At 33.1% G+C, this 17,664-nt stretch overlaps 6 protein-coding genes across 10 annotated transcripts in view; 2 read left to right on the top strand and 4 right to left on the bottom strand.

Moving 5' to 3' along the window:
• Positions 1 to 1,304: 1,304 nt before the first annotated feature.
• Positions 1,305 to 2,598, bottom strand: CRIF (growth arrest and DNA damage-inducible proteins-interacting protein CRIF). Its single transcript, XM_089704304.1, has 3 exons — positions 2,200 to 2,598; positions 1,817 to 2,052; positions 1,305 to 1,555 (listed from the first exon to the last, which is right to left on the bottom strand). Exons 1-3 carry the CDS (start codon positions 2,498 to 2,500, stop codon positions 1,355 to 1,357), a joined length of 738 nt encoding a protein of 245 aa, XP_089560430.1. The 5' UTR covers positions 2,501 to 2,598; the 3' UTR covers positions 1,305 to 1,354.
• A 127-nt stretch (positions 2,599 to 2,725) lies between these two features.
• On the top strand, positions 2,726 to 6,569 carry Clc (clathrin light chain). 3 transcript variants are annotated; one of them, XM_089704305.1, is made up of 6 exons: positions 2,726 to 2,978; positions 3,510 to 3,677; positions 4,454 to 4,565; positions 4,851 to 4,862; positions 5,587 to 5,775; positions 6,320 to 6,569. In XM_089704305.1, exons 1-6 carry the CDS (start codon positions 2,813 to 2,815, stop codon positions 6,324 to 6,326), a joined length of 654 nt encoding a protein of 217 aa, XP_089560431.1. In that variant the 5' UTR covers positions 2,726 to 2,812; the 3' UTR covers positions 6,327 to 6,569. The 3 variants fall into 3 exon arrangements, with proteins under 3 accessions (XP_089560431.1, XP_089560432.1, XP_089560433.1); XM_089704306.1 differs by lacking the exon at positions 4,851 to 4,862 and having other exon boundaries at positions 2,728 to 2,978; XM_089704307.1 differs by lacking the exons at positions 4,851 to 4,862; positions 6,320 to 6,569 and having other exon boundaries at positions 2,728 to 2,978; positions 5,587 to 5,779.
• Positions 5,932 to 17,664, bottom strand: part of LOC149482020 (arylsulfatase I-like) — a 44,315-nt gene continuing 32,582 nt past the window's right edge. Inside the window, exon 13 of the transcript XR_016316727.1 lies at positions 5,932 to 5,951. The gene's annotated coding sequence lies outside the window, so the exon portion shown is untranslated. The remainder of the gene's footprint in view (positions 5,952 to 17,664) is intronic.
• Positions 6,559 to 8,363, bottom strand: PIG-A (phosphatidylinositol glycan anchor biosynthesis class A). Of its 2 annotated transcripts, none has more exons than XM_089704289.1 (2): positions 8,170 to 8,363; positions 6,559 to 8,100 (listed from the first exon to the last, which is right to left on the bottom strand). In XM_089704289.1, the coding sequence occupies exon 2, from the start codon at positions 8,048 to 8,050 to the stop codon at positions 6,788 to 6,790; it is 1,263 nt and encodes a 420-aa protein (XP_089560415.1). In that variant the 5' UTR covers positions 8,051 to 8,100; positions 8,170 to 8,363; the 3' UTR covers positions 6,559 to 6,787. The 2 variants fall into 2 exon arrangements, with proteins under 2 accessions (XP_089560415.1, XP_089560414.1); XM_089704288.1 differs by having other exon boundaries at positions 6,559 to 8,086.
• On the top strand, positions 8,549 to 13,226 carry LOC149482026 (tRNA (carboxymethyluridine(34)-5-O)-methyltransferase alkbh8). 2 transcript variants are annotated; one of them, XM_089704483.1, is made up of 8 exons: positions 8,549 to 8,738; positions 8,945 to 9,160; positions 9,245 to 9,559; positions 10,026 to 10,185; positions 10,908 to 11,160; positions 11,641 to 11,796; positions 12,296 to 12,460; positions 12,781 to 13,226. In XM_089704483.1, the coding sequence occupies exons 1-8, from the start codon at positions 8,732 to 8,734 to the stop codon at positions 13,174 to 13,176; spliced, it is 1,668 nt and encodes a 555-aa protein (XP_089560609.1). In that variant the 5' UTR covers positions 8,549 to 8,731; the 3' UTR covers positions 13,177 to 13,226. The 2 variants fall into 2 exon arrangements, with proteins under 2 accessions (XP_089560609.1, XP_089560608.1); XM_089704482.1 differs by having other exon boundaries at positions 8,923 to 9,160.
• LOC149482025 (TBC1 domain family member 19) lies at positions 13,269 to 17,654 on the bottom strand. Its single transcript, XM_089704484.1, has 11 exons — positions 17,262 to 17,654; positions 17,052 to 17,186; positions 16,564 to 16,738; positions 16,199 to 16,286; positions 16,058 to 16,118; positions 15,407 to 15,640; positions 15,156 to 15,293; positions 14,593 to 14,755; positions 14,195 to 14,304; positions 14,022 to 14,113; positions 13,269 to 13,907 (listed from the first exon to the last, which is right to left on the bottom strand). Exons 1-11 carry the CDS (start codon positions 17,361 to 17,363, stop codon positions 13,652 to 13,654), a joined length of 1,554 nt encoding a protein of 517 aa, XP_089560610.1. The 5' UTR covers positions 17,364 to 17,654; the 3' UTR covers positions 13,269 to 13,651.

Genomic DNA, 17,664 nt, shown 5'->3' with positions numbered 1-17,664 from the left:
ACCGTTAAAATTTTCCAATGTTCTTGCATCATGACTGTACACAATCTTTATGTAAAAATTAATTAAATATAATTATTATGTATTATTATAGAAGCCAGAGATGATAGAAAAACAAATGGGAGACACAAAGAACTCGTATACCAACGAACAGAATATCATTAACGAAATTATCGCAGGACAGAAAGATGTGAAAAAGGTAAGAAAAATTAAATACAAGCTTTATTTTATTCCTATTTCCTAGTATAGGTCTTGGCTTTGATTCTATATGAATGGCAATATAATTCAGGAAATAATATCATCCAAATATCTGCAATAGTGTTTACATCAGTAAAACAAACATACAAACTGACAATAGTTTCACAATTCTAATTTTCTGACTTGAATTTTATATACGCTTACTTTTTTTTTATTTGTCAACTAACAAGTAACAACTAACTTTCAAAAAAGCTGCTATTTTTTTAATCAGCTTTTCACAATTAGAAATAAAAATTATTTAAACTTTTTGAGAGTAAAATTAGAAGATCGCGTCATAGCAATACCGTCACGAGTTAGGCGACGATTTTGATGTCTTTGAATCTTGCCAAAGAAGTTTCACTTCTGACACGTGTGCTCGGCACACACCTCTTTTTTTGATCTAGTAATTTTTACTTTTCGTAATAATTTGTAATAATTTCCAGACGCTATACGACAAGTCGAGTCCCGCTAGTAGCACGGTGAGCGACTCGTCCGACACACTCGTGTGTTCCCCGCGACGCGCCATTCACCCGCGGGACGCGTTCGACTCGAGCGACGACGAGTCGTAACTTTTGGATACGGTTTATTTGTTACATGTTTTGTGAGGATTAAAGTTTTGTATTTATTTGGTGTTTTTGTTTTGAATTAATGATGATTTTTACCCTTTTACACCCAGAGGTTATAGATCTTTCAGATTAAAATGTGAAAGAAACAACGTTCTCAAGTAGGACCTATCCGATCCACCCACGGGACGCGTTCGACTCGAGCGACGACGAGTCGTAACTTTTGCATATGGTTTATTTGTTACATGTTTTGCGAAGATTAAAGTTTTGTATTTATTTGGTGGTTTGTCTATTCCTGAACATCAATTTTGTATAAAAACAATTTTATCCCAAGAAACATGTATAATAAATAATTAAATAACCCTACCCAATCATCAAATCGCTGGCACATAAAATTCATTAGGATGCCTTTGTCTCCTTGTACAAAGTGATGAATAATTTTTTTATGCAGTTTGTTTATCATGGTGCATTAGAAACTTGCAATGAAATTTTTAAATGAAACAAACATTCTAAATTAACAGTATATTACACACTAAACTATAAAATTAAATACCTATTCAAGTGCTCTTTTCATCGACTTTCTTCTGTTGTAACTTGGCGAGCATCATTTTCTCTTTGGCTTCAATCTTGGCCTGTTTCTCTCGTTTCTTTTGTTCTTTCTCCCGCTTGGCTAACATTTCTTGGAACCTCTCGTCACGAGGGTCGAGCGTGAAACCAAAATGGCGCCGCACTTCTTCAACTAGCCTTTCTTTCTTTTGCTGTTGCAGAAATTTGAAACAATTTTAATAAAAATAAATGCAAAAAAATAATTATTTTTCAGACACAGTAGAACTCTATTTTACAGCTTTAAATGCTATCAGATACTTGCTATATGTAATATGTAGAATTTAGTCAGATAATAGATAAAAATCAACAATATAAGTCTATTCAATCTTATTGACACTACTGGGCATTAATAAATAAATTTAAATTTGTTAAAATTACATAAACTATTTTAATTAAAGCACTATTTCACTTACCTTAGCGGCCTCAATATCTGCAGCCTTCTTAGCCATTTTATCATTCAATTCCTTCTTCATCTGGTCCAGCTTGGCAAACTTGGCCGCTACATCCTTATCCCTTTGCTCTATCCTTAACTGCTGCTCGCGTTTTCTCTGTGTAGCTGTTTCCATCATTTGTTGTATCGTAAAGGGAAATGCTACGGCTTCATATTCTTGTCTTTCCTGAATGTCTTCTTTGGTTGGCCAGCAAATACCTGGAAGCATTTTGTGACTATTTTGTGAATGATTTTTCGTATGGAATCTTAACAATAATTTTACTATAAATTGCTATTACCGATTAAGCTACCCTAATAGTATAATATAATCATATTATATTAAAGTTTTACGTAAATTATACTTACTGGGATTAATGCCACTGACCGCACCATATTTCCCATACAATTTGCGATTATATTTGACGGTAAGATGTGCTAATATTTTAGGTTCTTCATATGGCCGCCGTTTATGCATTACATTTAGATGAGCAGGTGATAGTCGTGATATATTTCTCTTTTTCTCAATCTCAGCTTCTTTTGCGAGTGCATCTTCAGTATCGTCGAACAAAACTTGTTCATTTTGTTCCACCTCTGGAACAGTTGTTGCCGAACGGAAAATGCTTATAAGACTAGATCTTAGCAGTTTTGGTCTTACACACAAATTCATGATTACTCTTATTTAAAACAATAAATTCAATTTTTTTAGAAATAAACCTTGGAGTTGGAGGTTATGTGTTTTGTGTCATTGTCAAAATCAAAACAAATTGTCAAATATTTTAAAGATAACATAAACGTTTCTAGGTCTATGTACATAAATAATCTGTATAAATGTTTGTCTTTCAAGTTTCACGCAGTTTCACGGCTGTCAAGTGTCAAATTATCAACTGTCATTGGCTGTATTTCTTGCTCTTGGTTTCTCATCGACGTCAACTTTATTGGCTTCGCATATTCAGTGAATCATTTCATATTATTCTGAACAATGGATGATTTCGGCGACAATTTCGTTCAACCCGAAGTCGACCCAGCTGCAGACTTCTTGGCTCGAGAGCAAAACCAACTGGCGGGATTAGAAGATGAGCTAGAAACCAGTGCTCCGCCCCCTATTGCGTCGAGTATAGCTTCCAACGGTCTTGATGATTTTGTTGGTAATTTAATTTGTACTATACATTAAAATGAAGGAATAATTGGAAATTTGTAGATGTGAAAGTTGTACATTTTGCAAGTACCTACCTACTCACATATATTTAATACCTACCTACAAACTATTTACGAAAAGTTATAAATTTCTTCATGGCTCCACCCAATTCAGGGACTTCAGCCTTTGCCAGTGTTTAAATTTTCTTGTCTTTCATAGACAAAGTACAATTTTGATTTTGAATACATAGCATTAATTTGAATATTTTATAGTTATTGTAGTTCACAATCATCCTTGGTAACAATTATTTGTCTAGAATTATTAAACAAATTCAATTAACAACATTGCATATTAAAAACCAATAAAAAAAATGTTGTGTGGTTTTATGAAACCACGGTAAAAGTGAAACTTATCGTACGGTTCCGAACACTGCTTTATACCTACTCGGCAGCCGACCGTCACGCGACATGCGCTACACAGACCAAAAAGTTTGAGACGATGTAATAAAAGTTTCACTTTAAAAATTAAATTAAATATCCAGAAGTACCAAGTGCAGCAGCATTTGAAGCCAATGGTCTGCTCGACGATGATGCAACCCCCGCACCAGCCCCAGCTGCTCCCGCAGTCTCTGTATTCAGACAAGAAAGGGAAGAACCGGAGAAGATTAAGATATGGAGAGAGGAACAGAAGCAGAGATTGGAAGAGAAAGGTACTGGCATGAAATAATTGTCTTAATCTTACGAATATTATAAATGCAAAAGTTTGTGAGGATGTGTGTGTGAACCGATTACAATGAAATTTAACACACATATAGAGGGTAACTTGGATTAACACATAGGATAGGTTTTATCCCTGAAATCCCACGGGACCGGGAATTATGTGGGTTTTTCTAGTGAATATAATAAACCTATTAAATTTTACTCAAAACCTTTTGAATCATGTTATTTCATTATTAAAATGCTGTATGAAGCTCTCTGGGCCATCTTATCGTTTAGTAAAGTGATCGTACAAGATGACCTATATAGCTCCATTATTTTTTTAGTATGGAATGAATACTGCTTTAAGACATCATGGTGTACATACAGATATTTACGTATACAGACATTATCCCCTAGTACACTAAATTTATGTTATTATGTAATGAATTTCTTTTTGAAGTGAAACTTCTTTATCGGAGTTGGACAAAAATTTAGTGTAACATTTTTGCGTTACGCCGTACGCGTGACATTTTTACGTTACGCCGTACGCGTGACATTTTTGCGTTATGCCATACTCGTGACATTTTTAAGGTCATAAAGAAGTTTCACTCTTACGTGTGTACTCTAGTACACGCACACATTTTTTTACTATGGAATGAATACTGTTTAAAGACATCATGGTGTACATACAGATATTTATGAATACAGACATCATGGTATCCCTATTCCCTAGTACACTAAATTTATGTTATTACTTATTATGTAATGAATTTCTTTTTGTCTTTAGATGCTGAGGAGGAAAGAAAGAAGCAAGAAATGTTGAAGGTAGCTAAAAAGGAATTAGAGGATTGGTACAAAACACATGAAGAGCAAATTGCTAAAACTAAGGCAGCTAACAGGTAAAAATCTTATTAAAACACTCTGTAGATAACAAATATTTTTCTAATGCAACTGCTTTGTACACGATTAAAAAAAAATTAAAAATGCTTTTTTATCTGTAGAATCACATTGATTTGATTATATTCCTATTGTAGCATACTGCATGTAAAAATGGCTTTATGCAGTGTTTATCTGTAAAATTTGGCAATTATTGACCTATTTGCAAGTACATTGCAGCATTTTAAATTATATTGTGTATTTTGTATGTATTATAAAGTTGTATATTTTCTTTTCTATGCACTCAGGGAGTCTGCTAAGTAAGTACACTAGAGTGGTATTCACTAACTTGTGTGGGTGGTGGATTTTTTATATATACATATATTTAAGACTTTTTTTATGTACGTCTGTGGGAATAACAGGGTTATGATATTGTCGAATTCATGTTATTTTAGTTTCAATGAAAATTTATGTACTAAGCATCTGTTATTCATTGGGGTATTTGATAATGTATTTGAAATATATATTTCCTAAAATAAAAAGTATTTTAATATCAATGTCATTATTTAAGATACAAGAAAATAAATCCAGATTCCATTAAGTTAGTGAATTCAGTTAACATTACATTAAATACAATTAAGATTAGTCACATAAAATTTATTTCAATTATTTTATTTTGACGTGACAACGTCTTAAATTAGGTTGCGACTGGGAGTCACTTATGAAAAAGTGTGACGCTCGGTAACGTTACGATGAGTCACCGAACGAGAGAGAGGCCCGCCGAATGCCTTGCGTCTCTCTCCCACTCAACTATGATCGAGAAAAAGACGTTGTCACGTAAAATCTTCGCCCGTAAAACCGACTTTACAGGCAACCATTTTTTTTTTCTCTACAAATTTATAAGCAAAATACAAGTCCTTTCAATCTCATTCTTGGGCATTGGTGAAACATTTTCTCTCCTTTATAAAAATCACCAATATTTGGGTATACATTACGAGTGTATCTATTATTTATTTATTTATAAATTAATTAATTAATTACTAGAAACGCAGAGAAAGCTCTAGCCCGTGGTTCTGAGAGTACCGTTGAGGAAGGTAACGAGTGGGCTCGCGTGGCGGAACTTTGTGACTTTGGGCCGAGACGCGGAAGGGATGTGGCTCGTCTCAGGTCCATTGTACTACAGTTGAAGCAGTCGGGAGTCAGCCCTAAGTACCCCCCGCGGGCAACTAAAGTGTAAGTAGATCCTACTACTATTATAAAAGCGAAAGTTTGTAAGTATGGATGTATGGATGTTTGTTACTCTTTCACGTAAAAACTACTGAATGGATTTGAATGAAACTTTACCACAATATAGCTTATACATCAGATTAACATTAGGTTTTATCCCGGAAATCCCACGGGAACGGGAACTATGCGGGTTTTCCTTTGAAAACGCGGGCGAAGCCGCGGGCGGAAATCTAGTACATCATATATGGTAATAGTAATTTTTGTGACTGTTTTCAGTTTCTGGATATGTTGTGTGTAGCTTAACTGAAACTATATGAAACTGTATGAAGTACATTTAAACTTAACTGGCCTTAAATTAGAAAAATCTGAATGTATTGAAATCTTAATTTAATTGCAGTTTAAAAATATAGTTCATTTATGTTACTATAAATATGTATTAACAATTAATTGTCTCCTAAGGGTTTGCTGCTGATTGAGTCAAAGGTCAAAAAAAATAAACTACTAAAATGTAATAAGCATGTTTTAATAACAATGTTTTCTCTTGTTACAGAGCTTGAAGATTTTTATAAATAAGAAAATGTTGTTAGCCTAAATATTTGTCTTTAATCAGTCTCTGAATAAATCACATTGAATTACAACAAAAGTAATAGAAAAACATGTGATGTTTATAGAATAATTATTGTATTGCTTAACAGACTGTTATTTATTAAATTTATTTTTTATTGTTCAATATGGCTAATGTTATTGGAGTATCTTTTTTATTTGGTCAATAATTATAAATAAATATCATTCCAGAGTTAGTTTTGTTTTATTTCATCTCCTTTCAATATAATTGGGTATTATAGAAATTATGTTAAATAGAAATAAATAAGCAATATTTTAAATCATCCATGAAAGATACACTTTTTATAAAAACTAAATAACATCATTTCCCCTAAATAAACAACCCAAATAATATCATTTTGTACCTAGCTTTTCTTATCTGGAACATTCATTTTGAAATATTACTAGAGATGCATCATAACTTTAAATCTCTAGCAATATCAATATGTTTCCTCTTATACACCCTTTCAACTAACTGCAACAATAAATACATTAAACTTATGACTAGAAGGAATGGCCACACACCACACGAGAGATAGCTTTTCAACTGTAATCCCAAGGGTTTGTTCTTATTGAGCAATATCTTATTATAAACTATTTCAGTCCTTCTCGTTATATCCATCCAATTGTACATCTTCCTTACATTTCTATTACATTCAAACGGACAGACAATGTTTCCATTTTTCAAATCGTTCATAGCCAGTTCTATACTTTCAACTATATTTGTAACATTTGGTTCAGATAAATATATCATACTGTCTGGTAATACTTCTGGAATGCCCCCGACTTTTGTTGAAACAACTTTAAGCCCACAAGAGGCAGCTTCAACTATTGCCATACAATATGCTTCTGTTAAAGATGTATTTAAGAATATATCACCTTTGACTAGTACATCCCTTACTTCAGAATGTTTTAAACTACCCAATAGTGTCACACAGTGTTGAAACCCTTTTCTTTCTCTGACTTCTTGTAACAACCACATTTTTGGTCCATCTCCTCCTATTATGAACCTTATGTTTGGATATCTAGGGCACATATCAGCTATTACAGCTGCCATCAAATCCACACCTTTTCTATACACTAATCTAGACACAATTATGATAGTTATAACATTAGGATCTCTTTGACTTGGATCAGGTGTAAATGTGTAAGCATCTACAGCATTTGGTATGACTGATACTTTATGAGCTTTCACTTTAGCCCTTAATACTGTGTTTTCTTTACCTGTGTGAGACACACAGATACAATGATCACATTCACACAAACACATTTGGAGATACTTATTTGTAAGAACTGCTGACATGTCTGCAAAGCCAAAAAGGCTGTGGTCTGTGAATACTGTTTTCAATCCCATTAATTTTCCTATTATAGATACTTCATGTGCTAGTACACTAAAAGCTGAATGTCCATGCACAATTTGAATTCGCTCTCGTATTAGAATATATCGTACTAATGCAATATTACAAATCATAGTAGGTAGTGCACATTGGCTGTAAAACACTCTTATGGGTAAGTAATATACTTTAAGACCTCCTGTTAAATATCGAATTCCAACTCTATCTTCATAGCAATGTGTGATTACGATTACTTTATGTCCTCGTTTTATTAAACATTGCGATAAATTATATATGTGCTCTTCAACTCCGCCGGTATTCGGATAGAAAAAATCTGACGCCATGCATATTATATGCCTTTTGGTTTTTATAATAGGCTCCTGTAATTAAAAAGCTTTTTATCTAATTTACCTACATATTCATATATCATTATTTATTGGCTTGAAACATAATTTCTACTTACTGTTTGGGTAGTCATGTTTGTGAGAGAAAAATGCTAACATCTGTACTTTACGTATACAGTAACCAATCGAGCTAAGATATTATTTAAAAAGACGACAATTCTAGTAAGGAATAATTTTTAAATTTAATTTAACCAAATGATACATCATTCACTAAGCACAGTTGATTATTTTGTTGATAATATTTTAATGTCAATTGTCAAATGTGTCACTTATCACCTGGATTGCGTTCATAAACTTCATAAGCTTTTGATAGTAGGTAGGTACATGACATTGATAGACCATGGTTGTTGAACGTTAACTGCTCCTGTCATATGTCAATAACACATCACCGGACACCTCAGAGGAATAAACCTTATTGCTCTGAGCCGGACACCGTGTTTTGAGTTTTGCCGATTTGATTTCGTCAGAGGTTAGATGCTAAGAAAATCTGTAAATAAATTGAATATCATTAATATATGCATATTTCTATATAATGGACAAAGACAAACAAATCGGTAAAAAATGTAAAAGGTTTTCAGCGAGGTTAAAAACTTCTAAGGGAGTTTTATGCATAGATAAACCATGTTCGGTAGGTCAATGCTTATTTATTATATTGTATGATATTTCGTTCGAATTAGCATTCATAACAGCAACAAAATCAATTTTTAAAAAACGTTCAAACCTCATTAGAAGTTACAGAAATAAATAATGTAATAGTCTGTAATCTGTAGCTTTTTTTCAAATATCAATGTTTATTGTTTAATTTATTTTAGAAAATTGTTCTATGCAATGTAGGACAAGCTACAGGTTTTAGTAAAGAAGAACTATATAAAATGTTGGAACTGTTACCAGACATTAATCTTTTGAAATATATTGCGGAAAAAGGAGAATCACATTCCTATGTCGTTTTCGCTAATACAAAGAGTGCAGAGTTATTTTACAACACATTCAATGGTACAGCAAAAGCGAAAAAGAATGACACATTAATTTATATGAATTATGTTGAAGATGGTAAGTCATTGTCTTTATTTTAAATGGTGTGATTTCAGACCAAATCTTACACTTTTATTATGTTGTTAAATTAATATTTTTCAGTACCAAATGACGAAATAATCTGTACAGCAGACAATCCTAAAGGCCTACAAGTAATACCTGACTTTATATCAGCTGAAGAAGAACAACACTTTTTACAAATATTTGATTGGATAGACGATTCTAATTTAAAGAATCGTCAAGTGAAACATTATGGCTACGAATTTAGATATGGGAGCAATGATGTAGATTTAAATGCTCCTTTGTCAGAAAAAATACCACCAGAGTGTGATATTTTGTGGAAAAGGTTACAGGAACACGGCTTTGACATTGAAGTACCTGACCAGTTAACAGTTAATAAATATAGTCCAGGACAAGGTAAGGATAGAAAAAATTAACATCTCAATATAAAAATGTTTCAATTTATAAACAATAGTCTGATATGCTTTGCTGTTTGATGTTGAATTTATGGCAGTCAAATTTCTCATGCTTTGTTATTTTCAGCTGTAAATTTATTACCACATTATGTATTTCAATTTAATGTATCTATGTGTAGATTTTCAATTGTTTATTATATTACTTTTATTATGTTTTCCCTTCAACTTATATCTGTTTCCTTGCACTTGCAGTAAGTGTCAATATGCTAAACTAGGGGCTGATTTTTCAATCCTTGGTTAAAACTTATTCGTCGAATTATGTATAAAACTACCATTTTAAAAACGTATTCTAATTGCCCGTATTTGACAGTTTACGTGACATTTTAATATTATCGTGTAATACTTTATTGGACGGATAAGTTTTATCCAAGCAATGAAAAATCGGCCTTAACTTGTATATTTTCCAGGCATTCCATCCCATGTTGATCGTCACAGTCCATTTGGAGACACAATCCTGTCTCTATCTTTAGGTTCATCTGTGTTAATGGACTGGAAACATCATAGTGGCAAATATGTTCCAATCGTAGTACCATCTTGCTCCATAATGGTTATGCAAGATGAAGCTAGGTATTATATTGCTTATTACATTGGTTTTGAACATGCAATATATTGCTCATAAGTTTTTGATTTTCATCATTTATTTATTTATTTACATTCACATTTCATAAACAATTTACACAAACAGTTAATACCATAAATTAATTTAAAAAATTATACAATAAAATAGGAGGAACTCCATCTGTGGTAGTATAAACTGTGTATCATTGTTGGTGGATATAATGAATTAAACAACCCTGTAAATAGCAAATTCTCTCTCTTTTAATTTAGTTTTATAGCATTCAAGTAAATAATATATGGGTGGCTGAGTGGTCAGCTGTTGCCACTGTACGGTGATAAGAGGCGGGTTCGAATCTAGCCTCAAGATCGAATTTCTTCCATACTTTCAATGTTTAATAATGTGCACATCACAGAATTTAATAATATTATACACTGTAAAGTACAATCAATGTCGTATCTATCTTCACTAATTGCATACTTTTATAGTATTTTCTAGTGTTTGATTTTACGCGAGTATTATACATTTAGAAATGAAAAACTTTAACAGATTTTAAACGCGATTTATTCATTATATTATTTTCCCGACGTTTCGTGTCCAAAAATAATATACGTAATGAATAAATCGCGTTTAAAATCCGTTAAAACTTTACTACTTTTATGTTTTTTTTTATGGTATAAGAAGGCAAACGAGCCGACGCCTTGCCTGGTGGTAAGCTAAGTGCGTGTTTCAGATATGACTGGCAACACGGCATTCAGCCGCGTACATGGGATCCTATAATTGAAATGAGACAAGACCCAGAAACTTCTAACAATTTTAAAGTTATAACCAGCGACACAATACCCCGTGCTACTAGAATATCTCTGACGTTCAGGAATATGAGGCAGGGGCCTTGCGAGTGTGGTTATAAAGTGCTTTGTGATAGAGGGAGTAAGGAGATTGATGATGTAGTAGCGTCGCATCTTGAGGAACTGCATGTACATCAGGTTTGTAGTTATTGTCTGATTGTTTGGCAATTTGTGTTTAAATAGTATCAAATATGTTTTTGTTTCATTAGTAATTTGTAAAAACTTGTTATAATATAACAGATTTCAGTAAAATGTGGATATCGTCATTTTATAAATTTTCATTTTTACTCGAATTTAAAAAAATTGGTTGTTTGTAAAGTAGGTTTACGATCGAGATGTTTACGTGATAACGTCTTATTGGTGGCAGCGCTCGAGATGAGACGGGAGATCGGTCCGTCTCTCTCTCTCGTTATACCTGCGATCGCGCTCGTGAGGTTTTGGTGTGACACAAGTTTCTGAACATGTCACCCGACTAAAACTATTTTAAAAACGTTATCACGTTAAAAAAGAATAAGAATTCACTAAACATTACATGGATGAAGAAATATTATTCAATTTTACAATTCCGTCTTTATAAGTTACTGAATAATTTATTCAAGTGCCAATAATATTGTGCAGGTTTACGAACAAATTGCAGGCCATTTCAGCACAACTCGGCACAAGCCCTGGCCCAAAGTGCAGGAGTTTATGATGAATACCTCACCAGGGTCCATTGTTTTGGATCTTGGAGCTGGTAATGGCAAGAATATACTCAATAGGAGTGATATTGTACAGGTATGTAAAAAAACGGAGAAAATATCTACATAATATATAATATTTCTTTGATATTTTTATTCCATTTTATGTATTTTAAGTTACCGAATATTGATTAATCTTTCTTAATTTTGAATTGAAAATCTCCATCTCTGGAAATGATTTTATCTCTTTTTGGAGAAATAAGAGCATAGAAAGGACAGGACAGCAAAATCAGTATTACGATTGTTTATGGTCGCTAAGCCAGACCATATGTTCCTTTGCTTGCTCTACTGTGAAATAAAAAAAATATATGTGACCTGTGATCAGATTTGAAAAAAAGACGGGTTGCACTCCGGGAGTGCCGGCAGAAGTGAAAACTTGATTATTAACGTTGAGCATGTTTGATATCCATCCGTCTTACGCTTTTTCGATCAGGTCACGTGTCCTGACGCGAGTTTAAGATTTTATACCCATTACAGAAAAAGTGCTCAACGCCGCTAAAGAAGTTTTCACTTCAAAAAAAAAAACATTTTGACAGATAGCGTGTGAGCGCAGTGCGGGTCTACTCGCCGAGTGCGCGGCGCACACCGCGTCAGTGTGCGGCGCGCAGTGCGTGCGGCTGGACGTGCTGTACGCGCCGCTGGTCGATGCGTGTGCGGACGTAGCGCTGTGCATCGCTGTGGTGCACCACTTTTGTAGCGAGGTACGTATAGTTTTAGAACTATTTATCGGATTTTGGGTAAGATAATGCTACTGCTATACCCCCTATAATTTTGTTTGAATGTTTTATTGTGTAATAATGTTTGTTAAATAAATTTTATAATTCTAATAAAAAAATACTATACTGGCTAACTTAAGTTACATAATTACAAACTTATTAAGTCAGATAATCTTATTGATATAACTTATAGTAATGGGAAAAATAAAGGTGTTTATTACAGCTTCATTGAATAGTTATACACCATTTGACCAACGTTAATGAATGACTAAATGCAGAAGTAAACGTAATATTTTTTATTCCAGGCAAGAAGGAAACAAGCGATTAGTACGATCGCCCGCCTCTTGCGGCCCGGCGGCAGAGCTCTCATCACAGTCTGGGCAAAAGACCAAAAGAAATCCAACTACATCGTCCCAACTAAAGAAAACTCCGACACAAACGTCGTCACAACTGTCGGCGGACTCAATCTACCCGTACACGAAAACCGAACCCAGTTCCAGCACAACGATTTACTCGTTCCGTGGAAATTGAGACAGGTGAACAATAAAAAACTGTCAAATGAAGCGAATACGACGTTTTTGCGGTACTACCACGTGTTCGAAAAGGGTGAATTGGATAAGTTATGTGATCTACCCGATTTAGTAATAGAGGACAGTTTCTATGAAGAAGGGAATTGGTGTGTTATTTGTAAAAAACTGTAAATATGTATTATTTTGTAGAATGTTTATTAAATATATTTTATTTTACCATATGCTCGTCTTTTATTGACAAATGTCTTAAATGAAACGTCATATAAATTTGACTTTGTTTTTTATTACAGTAAACGCATCTACAAAATAAACCATTTTAAAAACATTAACGATACAAGATCAAAGTGTAACAACAACTATTTTAACTAATAACATGATTAAATAAAGCTGATTGCGAAACATATAACTTTCTATAGAGTATTGCAACATTAAAAAAATACAATTGCTTTATCTACATCAAAATAAAAAACTACAAACACATAATTACAAAATATTAATTTTAGTAACGAACGAGACAACATTCTATCTCAGTAAAACAATTATTTTAAGTGCCTTATCATCGATTACACAGGTCAAAATAACGTGTTTACATAATATGTAACAAAATAAAAAACAATCATCGATTCCGATTCCTAAACCTATAAAATTACGGTTTCATCAAAGCCAGTTGCAATAGTGGAATAACAGAAATAGTCGATAAATCCGCTAAAACGGCGTCAACATTTTGTAAAGTGTTCACTTGAAAAATATTCTCTTTTCTAAAGCTTAGTATTGCCAGCGCTAATAATGGCAGTATCTCCAAACAGTCGTAGCCCAAAATGGCATCCCAAAGCAGCAAAAGCTGATCCGGCGGTAAATGGCCGCTGAACGCACGCATTATCCATTTGAAAACCACTCTTATTCTGTAAGAAACAAGTTCTATTAAATAATAGATGTCAATAAAATAAAAATTCTTTTTTTTATTATAGAAATAGAAAGCGTTTTAATTTTGTTTTAATTATTAATTTTGTACTTACGGGTTTACATTTATGTTCCTAAAATGAATCCATAGCAGTGGTTCATTTGCTTCCAACAATCTTTCGTACAATAAGCATAGCGATACAATACCCTAGAAATTAAAATATGTAGGTATAAGTTTTGTGAAACGGAAAAAAGAGACGACCTACTTTTTACAGTTTCAAATCTTTACCTGTGGATGAGTAGAAATATAATGAAGTTTATGCCAATAACGTATGTAAAACGCTCGAAATATGAAGTATAATTGCATGGGGTCATCATACAAATAACAAAACGGTGTTGCTGAAATTAAAGTTGACCATCGATTAAACGCTTGAAAACGCTTGATGTAAAATTTAAAACTTCGCGATAAGAATTCAGACCACATTTTCACAGTATAAAGAATGGTCTCAAATGTGTACAAGAAGTTTCACATCTATTATATTTATTGAGGACGCGGTATAGTAACTTTTTAAACCCTTAACCGACATATTATAAGGTAAAACATGGCAACATATAGAAAATCCAATTTTTAATTTCATATCTAAGTATTTCTATGTGTGTGATAATTAATCTATACTAAAAGCTTACCATACATTGTAAAGCCATGAAATGGTATGATACCACTCGGCGGAAACACAGTAACACTGTCTGCAGAAGTCTGTTTCCCCTTTATAGTGACATTGAGGGGGTTCCCGATACATCCCTTTAGATACTGCATTACCTCACAATCGCGAGAGAAACATAGCATTACCTGAAATTGTAGTGTTACATGGAAAAAGAACACTTTGAACTAGCCACTATTTTTCAAATTTCGTTATAGAACTTTAAACTTAACGATATTTTTAACAGACTTCATAAAAGGATTCGAGGAGATTCTCAATTCGGCCTGTATATTTTTTGCATTTTCATTTTCATTGAAAATATCGATAGCTTGAGAAAATGAGAATATATCTTAACAATTGTGAAAAGCACAATAAATCAAATTTAAGCCCATCAACCCTACATTATATTTTAATGTAGCATTTTCAGTCGTAGTGATGTCTTCGTGATAAAATATAAGTAGAAGGGTAAAAAATGGGCACACCATGTTTTAGTTTAATTATTGCGAATTTATTAAATAAATTAAAGTACTATGAAATGAAATTTCTTACCTGATATAACAAATCTTCGAAAACAAAATATTGATCGTCATTCGAGGCAGTCAGTTGTACGTCTTTGAAAATTAACTTATCGATCATCAAATCGACTTCTAGTACGCTCTTTTTCAATCGGTTGAAATATGACACTTGCTAAAATGTAAGTAAAGTTAGGAAGTTATAGAGTTTTGGGTCCAGAAAGAACTTTGTGTGATAATTCAAAGTGAAATTCACTAAAATCGCAGGAATATATTCCATAAACTTACCTGAGACGAAATCTCAGCACCTAAAACTTGTGTCCACAACTTAGCTCGAAGGCACTGAGGGCTGCCCTTCTTCAAGTACTCCTGGATAACTGGAGCATATCCTAATGCAGCGACTCTTTCACCCAGACTAATCCTTTCTGCCTCCAGTGTTGAAAAACCTGGCACTGAACTGGGCATATTTGCATTTACGCCCAATAACGGTTCTCCGTTCGACCATTCTATGTATATTTTACGCTATAAAATAGGCATTTTTAGTGACAAAATATTAAAAATAAAATAAAAGACGTGTGGCACTCGGGGACTGCCGCGGTAAAGCTATTGCATGCTATGCCTTTAAGCCACACCTCCGTGCCCGTCGGCGGTCGGAGTGGGGAGCGTGAGGTTTTTTCTTTACGCAATTTCTGGATTCGGTCCCCGCGCTCAAGGCCCGCAATAGAAGCTATGCTATAGCTTAAAACTATGGCTTTATTAGAAAAAAAAAACGTTATGAATTAAGAAGCTCTATCGATATTTTGGGAACGTATGTAGATTATTTGGGCAGGAGTTAAAATTGATTCAATTAATTTATTTTAAGCAGACTTATGTCCGATGAACTACCTATGCTTATTATTTTTACTGTTTACTGTTTACTCTGAATAAAATTGTGCTTACCAATTGATCTAAATTTTTAACTTGAAGAGGTAGATGAGCAAATTCCCATTTGGGTTCGTCTCTGTAAGGTTTACAATATTTTCATTTGAAAAATATATGGGTAAGTATCTACTAGATTTTTTAACCTATTTTAATACTTACTCTTTCGTGTATGGAATGTAACCAGATAACGTGAGTAAAACTTCTAAAAAATCTTTGGGCGCATATACAGGTCTGTATTTTGATAAATCTGTAAAATATAGTTGATGAGAAAATTATCTTTTATTCGCGATCGCATAAATTGAAAATAGAGAGATTATTGACTATGTTCTACGTCGGAAATAGTGAAATTAGCATTTCGAGACCGAACTGCGGTTACTTTTATACTCACCACCACCTAATTAAAAAAATAGACTGGCATAGCATATCTAAGGCATCTTACCTATGAGTAGGTACTCTAGCACCTATGTGTTCTGAAAATTCGCCGACAATAATTCCATGAGACTAAGCAGTTAAGTTGAAATTACCTAAGTTATAAGTACTAAGCTCGTTCCACTTCTCAGTTAGCTCTTCCTGTTCGCTCTGCGGCCTCACTTTAGCTAACGACGTCTCCAAATCTGAACACATGGAGTTTAAAGACTTATGGATCCGTTTTTCCCATTGAGCACTAGCTTTAGATAGGGACGTCAATGGATCTAGTTTCTAGAAAAAATTACAAATATACTGACCTGGCCATAATACATTATTCTAATGCGGGTTTCGACGAAAGAATTTTAAAAAAAAGTTTATTTTTTCAGAGCAAGTATAGGTTTTAGGAAAGATAGTAAGAATTATTTTGTAAATACCGAGGAATTTACAACGAAGATATAGGTAGATCAACATATAGAGATAGATAGGCTGAAGAAAGTCCAACTGGATTTCGTTCAAAATCAAAATCTACATCATGATTCAATTAAAAGGTGTACATGGAATGCTACTGTACTATGAAAAGAATTTAATTTATGAAAGAACTAACGTTTTGTTTATTTTGTGTCCGAACCCAATGAAAAACAGTGTTTCTTAGTTTTGTATCCAAGCCTTTTTCTTTCATTGCTTGTTGTAGTGTCTGCTTAAAATCTTCTTTTTTCACATTTGGTAATGATACTAATTTCTACGAATAAAAGCATTTTAATTAAATAATATATTTTTTTTCATAATAATGATCATAAGCTATTGCAAAACTTACTTGAACATCACTATAAAATGATTTATAAATTGAAAGATTTTTTAATTCTTCCGCCAATTTCATAGCTGTGTGATGGATAGCATCTTCTTTGATATTATCCATTTTGCCTTTTAACTAAAATTATAGAGCTGTTACAAATAAAATATAAAGCTTGGACTTTATTTATTTTTTTGAATAAAAGTATTTTCTGTCATTTTATCGCTATGGTAACGATAATTATTGTTTCAGGTGTTTCAGTTGGTTACGAATTTTATTAATGAGTAGCGATCAGGAACTATCGTTTACTATTCGAGTCTTATTAATTTTTACGCATTAAAATCACTTAAAATAGAAAATTTTTCATTTGGACTTTTTCATTAAATGCCCATTGTCCTCATAGTCGTGTCCTGTAATTTTTTCTCAA

Source organism: Colias philodice, chromosome 15 (assembly GCF_061535455.1).
Source record: "Colias philodice isolate Cphi_HAF_F1 chromosome 15, ilColPhil1 Martin Lab GWU primary, whole genome shotgun sequence".
Classification (NCBI taxonomy): Eukaryota; Metazoa; Arthropoda; class Insecta; order Lepidoptera; family Pieridae; genus Colias; species Colias philodice.
The sequence above is the reverse complement of the archived record's forward strand: the minus strand, read 5'-3'. Positions and strand labels throughout refer to the sequence as shown.

What these genes read in the sequence shown, in the direction of transcription:
- CRIF (XM_089704304.1), bottom strand. Translation starts at nt 2,500, where the DNA reads ATGAATTTGTGTGTAAGACCAAAACTGCTAAGATCTAGTCTTATAAGC. An exon ending in GGTCAGTGGCATTAATCCCA is followed by an intron (nt 2,053 to 2,199) that starts GTAAGTATAATT and finishes AAATGCTTCCAG; the next exon opens with GTATTTGCTGGCCAACCAAA. An exon ending in CAGATATTGAGGCCGCTAAG is followed by an intron (nt 1,556 to 1,816) that starts GTAAGTGAAATA and finishes TTTCTGCAACAG; the next exon opens with CAAAAGAAAGAAAGGCTAGT.
- LOC149482025 (XM_089704484.1), bottom strand. Translation starts at nt 17,363, where the DNA reads ATGGATAATATCAAAGAAGATGCTATCCATCACACAGCTATGAAATTG. An exon ending in CATTTTATAGTGATGTTCAA is followed by an intron (nt 17,187 to 17,261) that starts GTAAGTTTTGCA and finishes TTTTATTCGTAG; the next exon opens with AAATTAGTATCATTACCAAA. An exon ending in TCATGGCTTTACAATGTATG is followed by an intron (nt 14,305 to 14,592) that starts GTAAGCTTTTAG and finishes CTTTAATTTCAG; the next exon opens with CAACACCGTTTTGTTATTTG.
- LOC149482026 (XM_089704482.1), top strand. Translation starts at nt 8,643, where the DNA reads ATGGACAAAGACAAACAAATCGGTAAAAAATGTAAAAGGTTTTCAGCG. An exon ending in TATGAATTATGTTGAAGATG is followed by an intron (nt 9,161 to 9,244) that starts GTAAGTCATTGT and finishes AATATTTTTCAG; the next exon opens with TACCAAATGACGAAATAATC. An exon ending in AGGAACTGCATGTACATCAG is followed by an intron (nt 11,161 to 11,640) that starts GTTTGTAGTTAT and finishes AATATTGTGCAG; the next exon opens with GTTTACGAACAAATTGCAGG.
- Clc (XM_089704305.1), top strand. Translation starts at nt 2,813, where the DNA reads ATGGATGATTTCGGCGACAATTTCGTTCAACCCGAAGTCGACCCAGCT. An exon ending in CGGTCTTGATGATTTTGTTG is followed by an intron (nt 2,979 to 3,509) that starts GTAATTTAATTT and finishes TTAAATATCCAG; the next exon opens with AAGTACCAAGTGCAGCAGCA. An exon ending in GCAGAGATTGGAAGAGAAAG is followed by an intron (nt 3,678 to 4,453) that starts GTACTGGCATGA and finishes TTTTGTCTTTAG; the next exon opens with ATGCTGAGGAGGAAAGAAAG.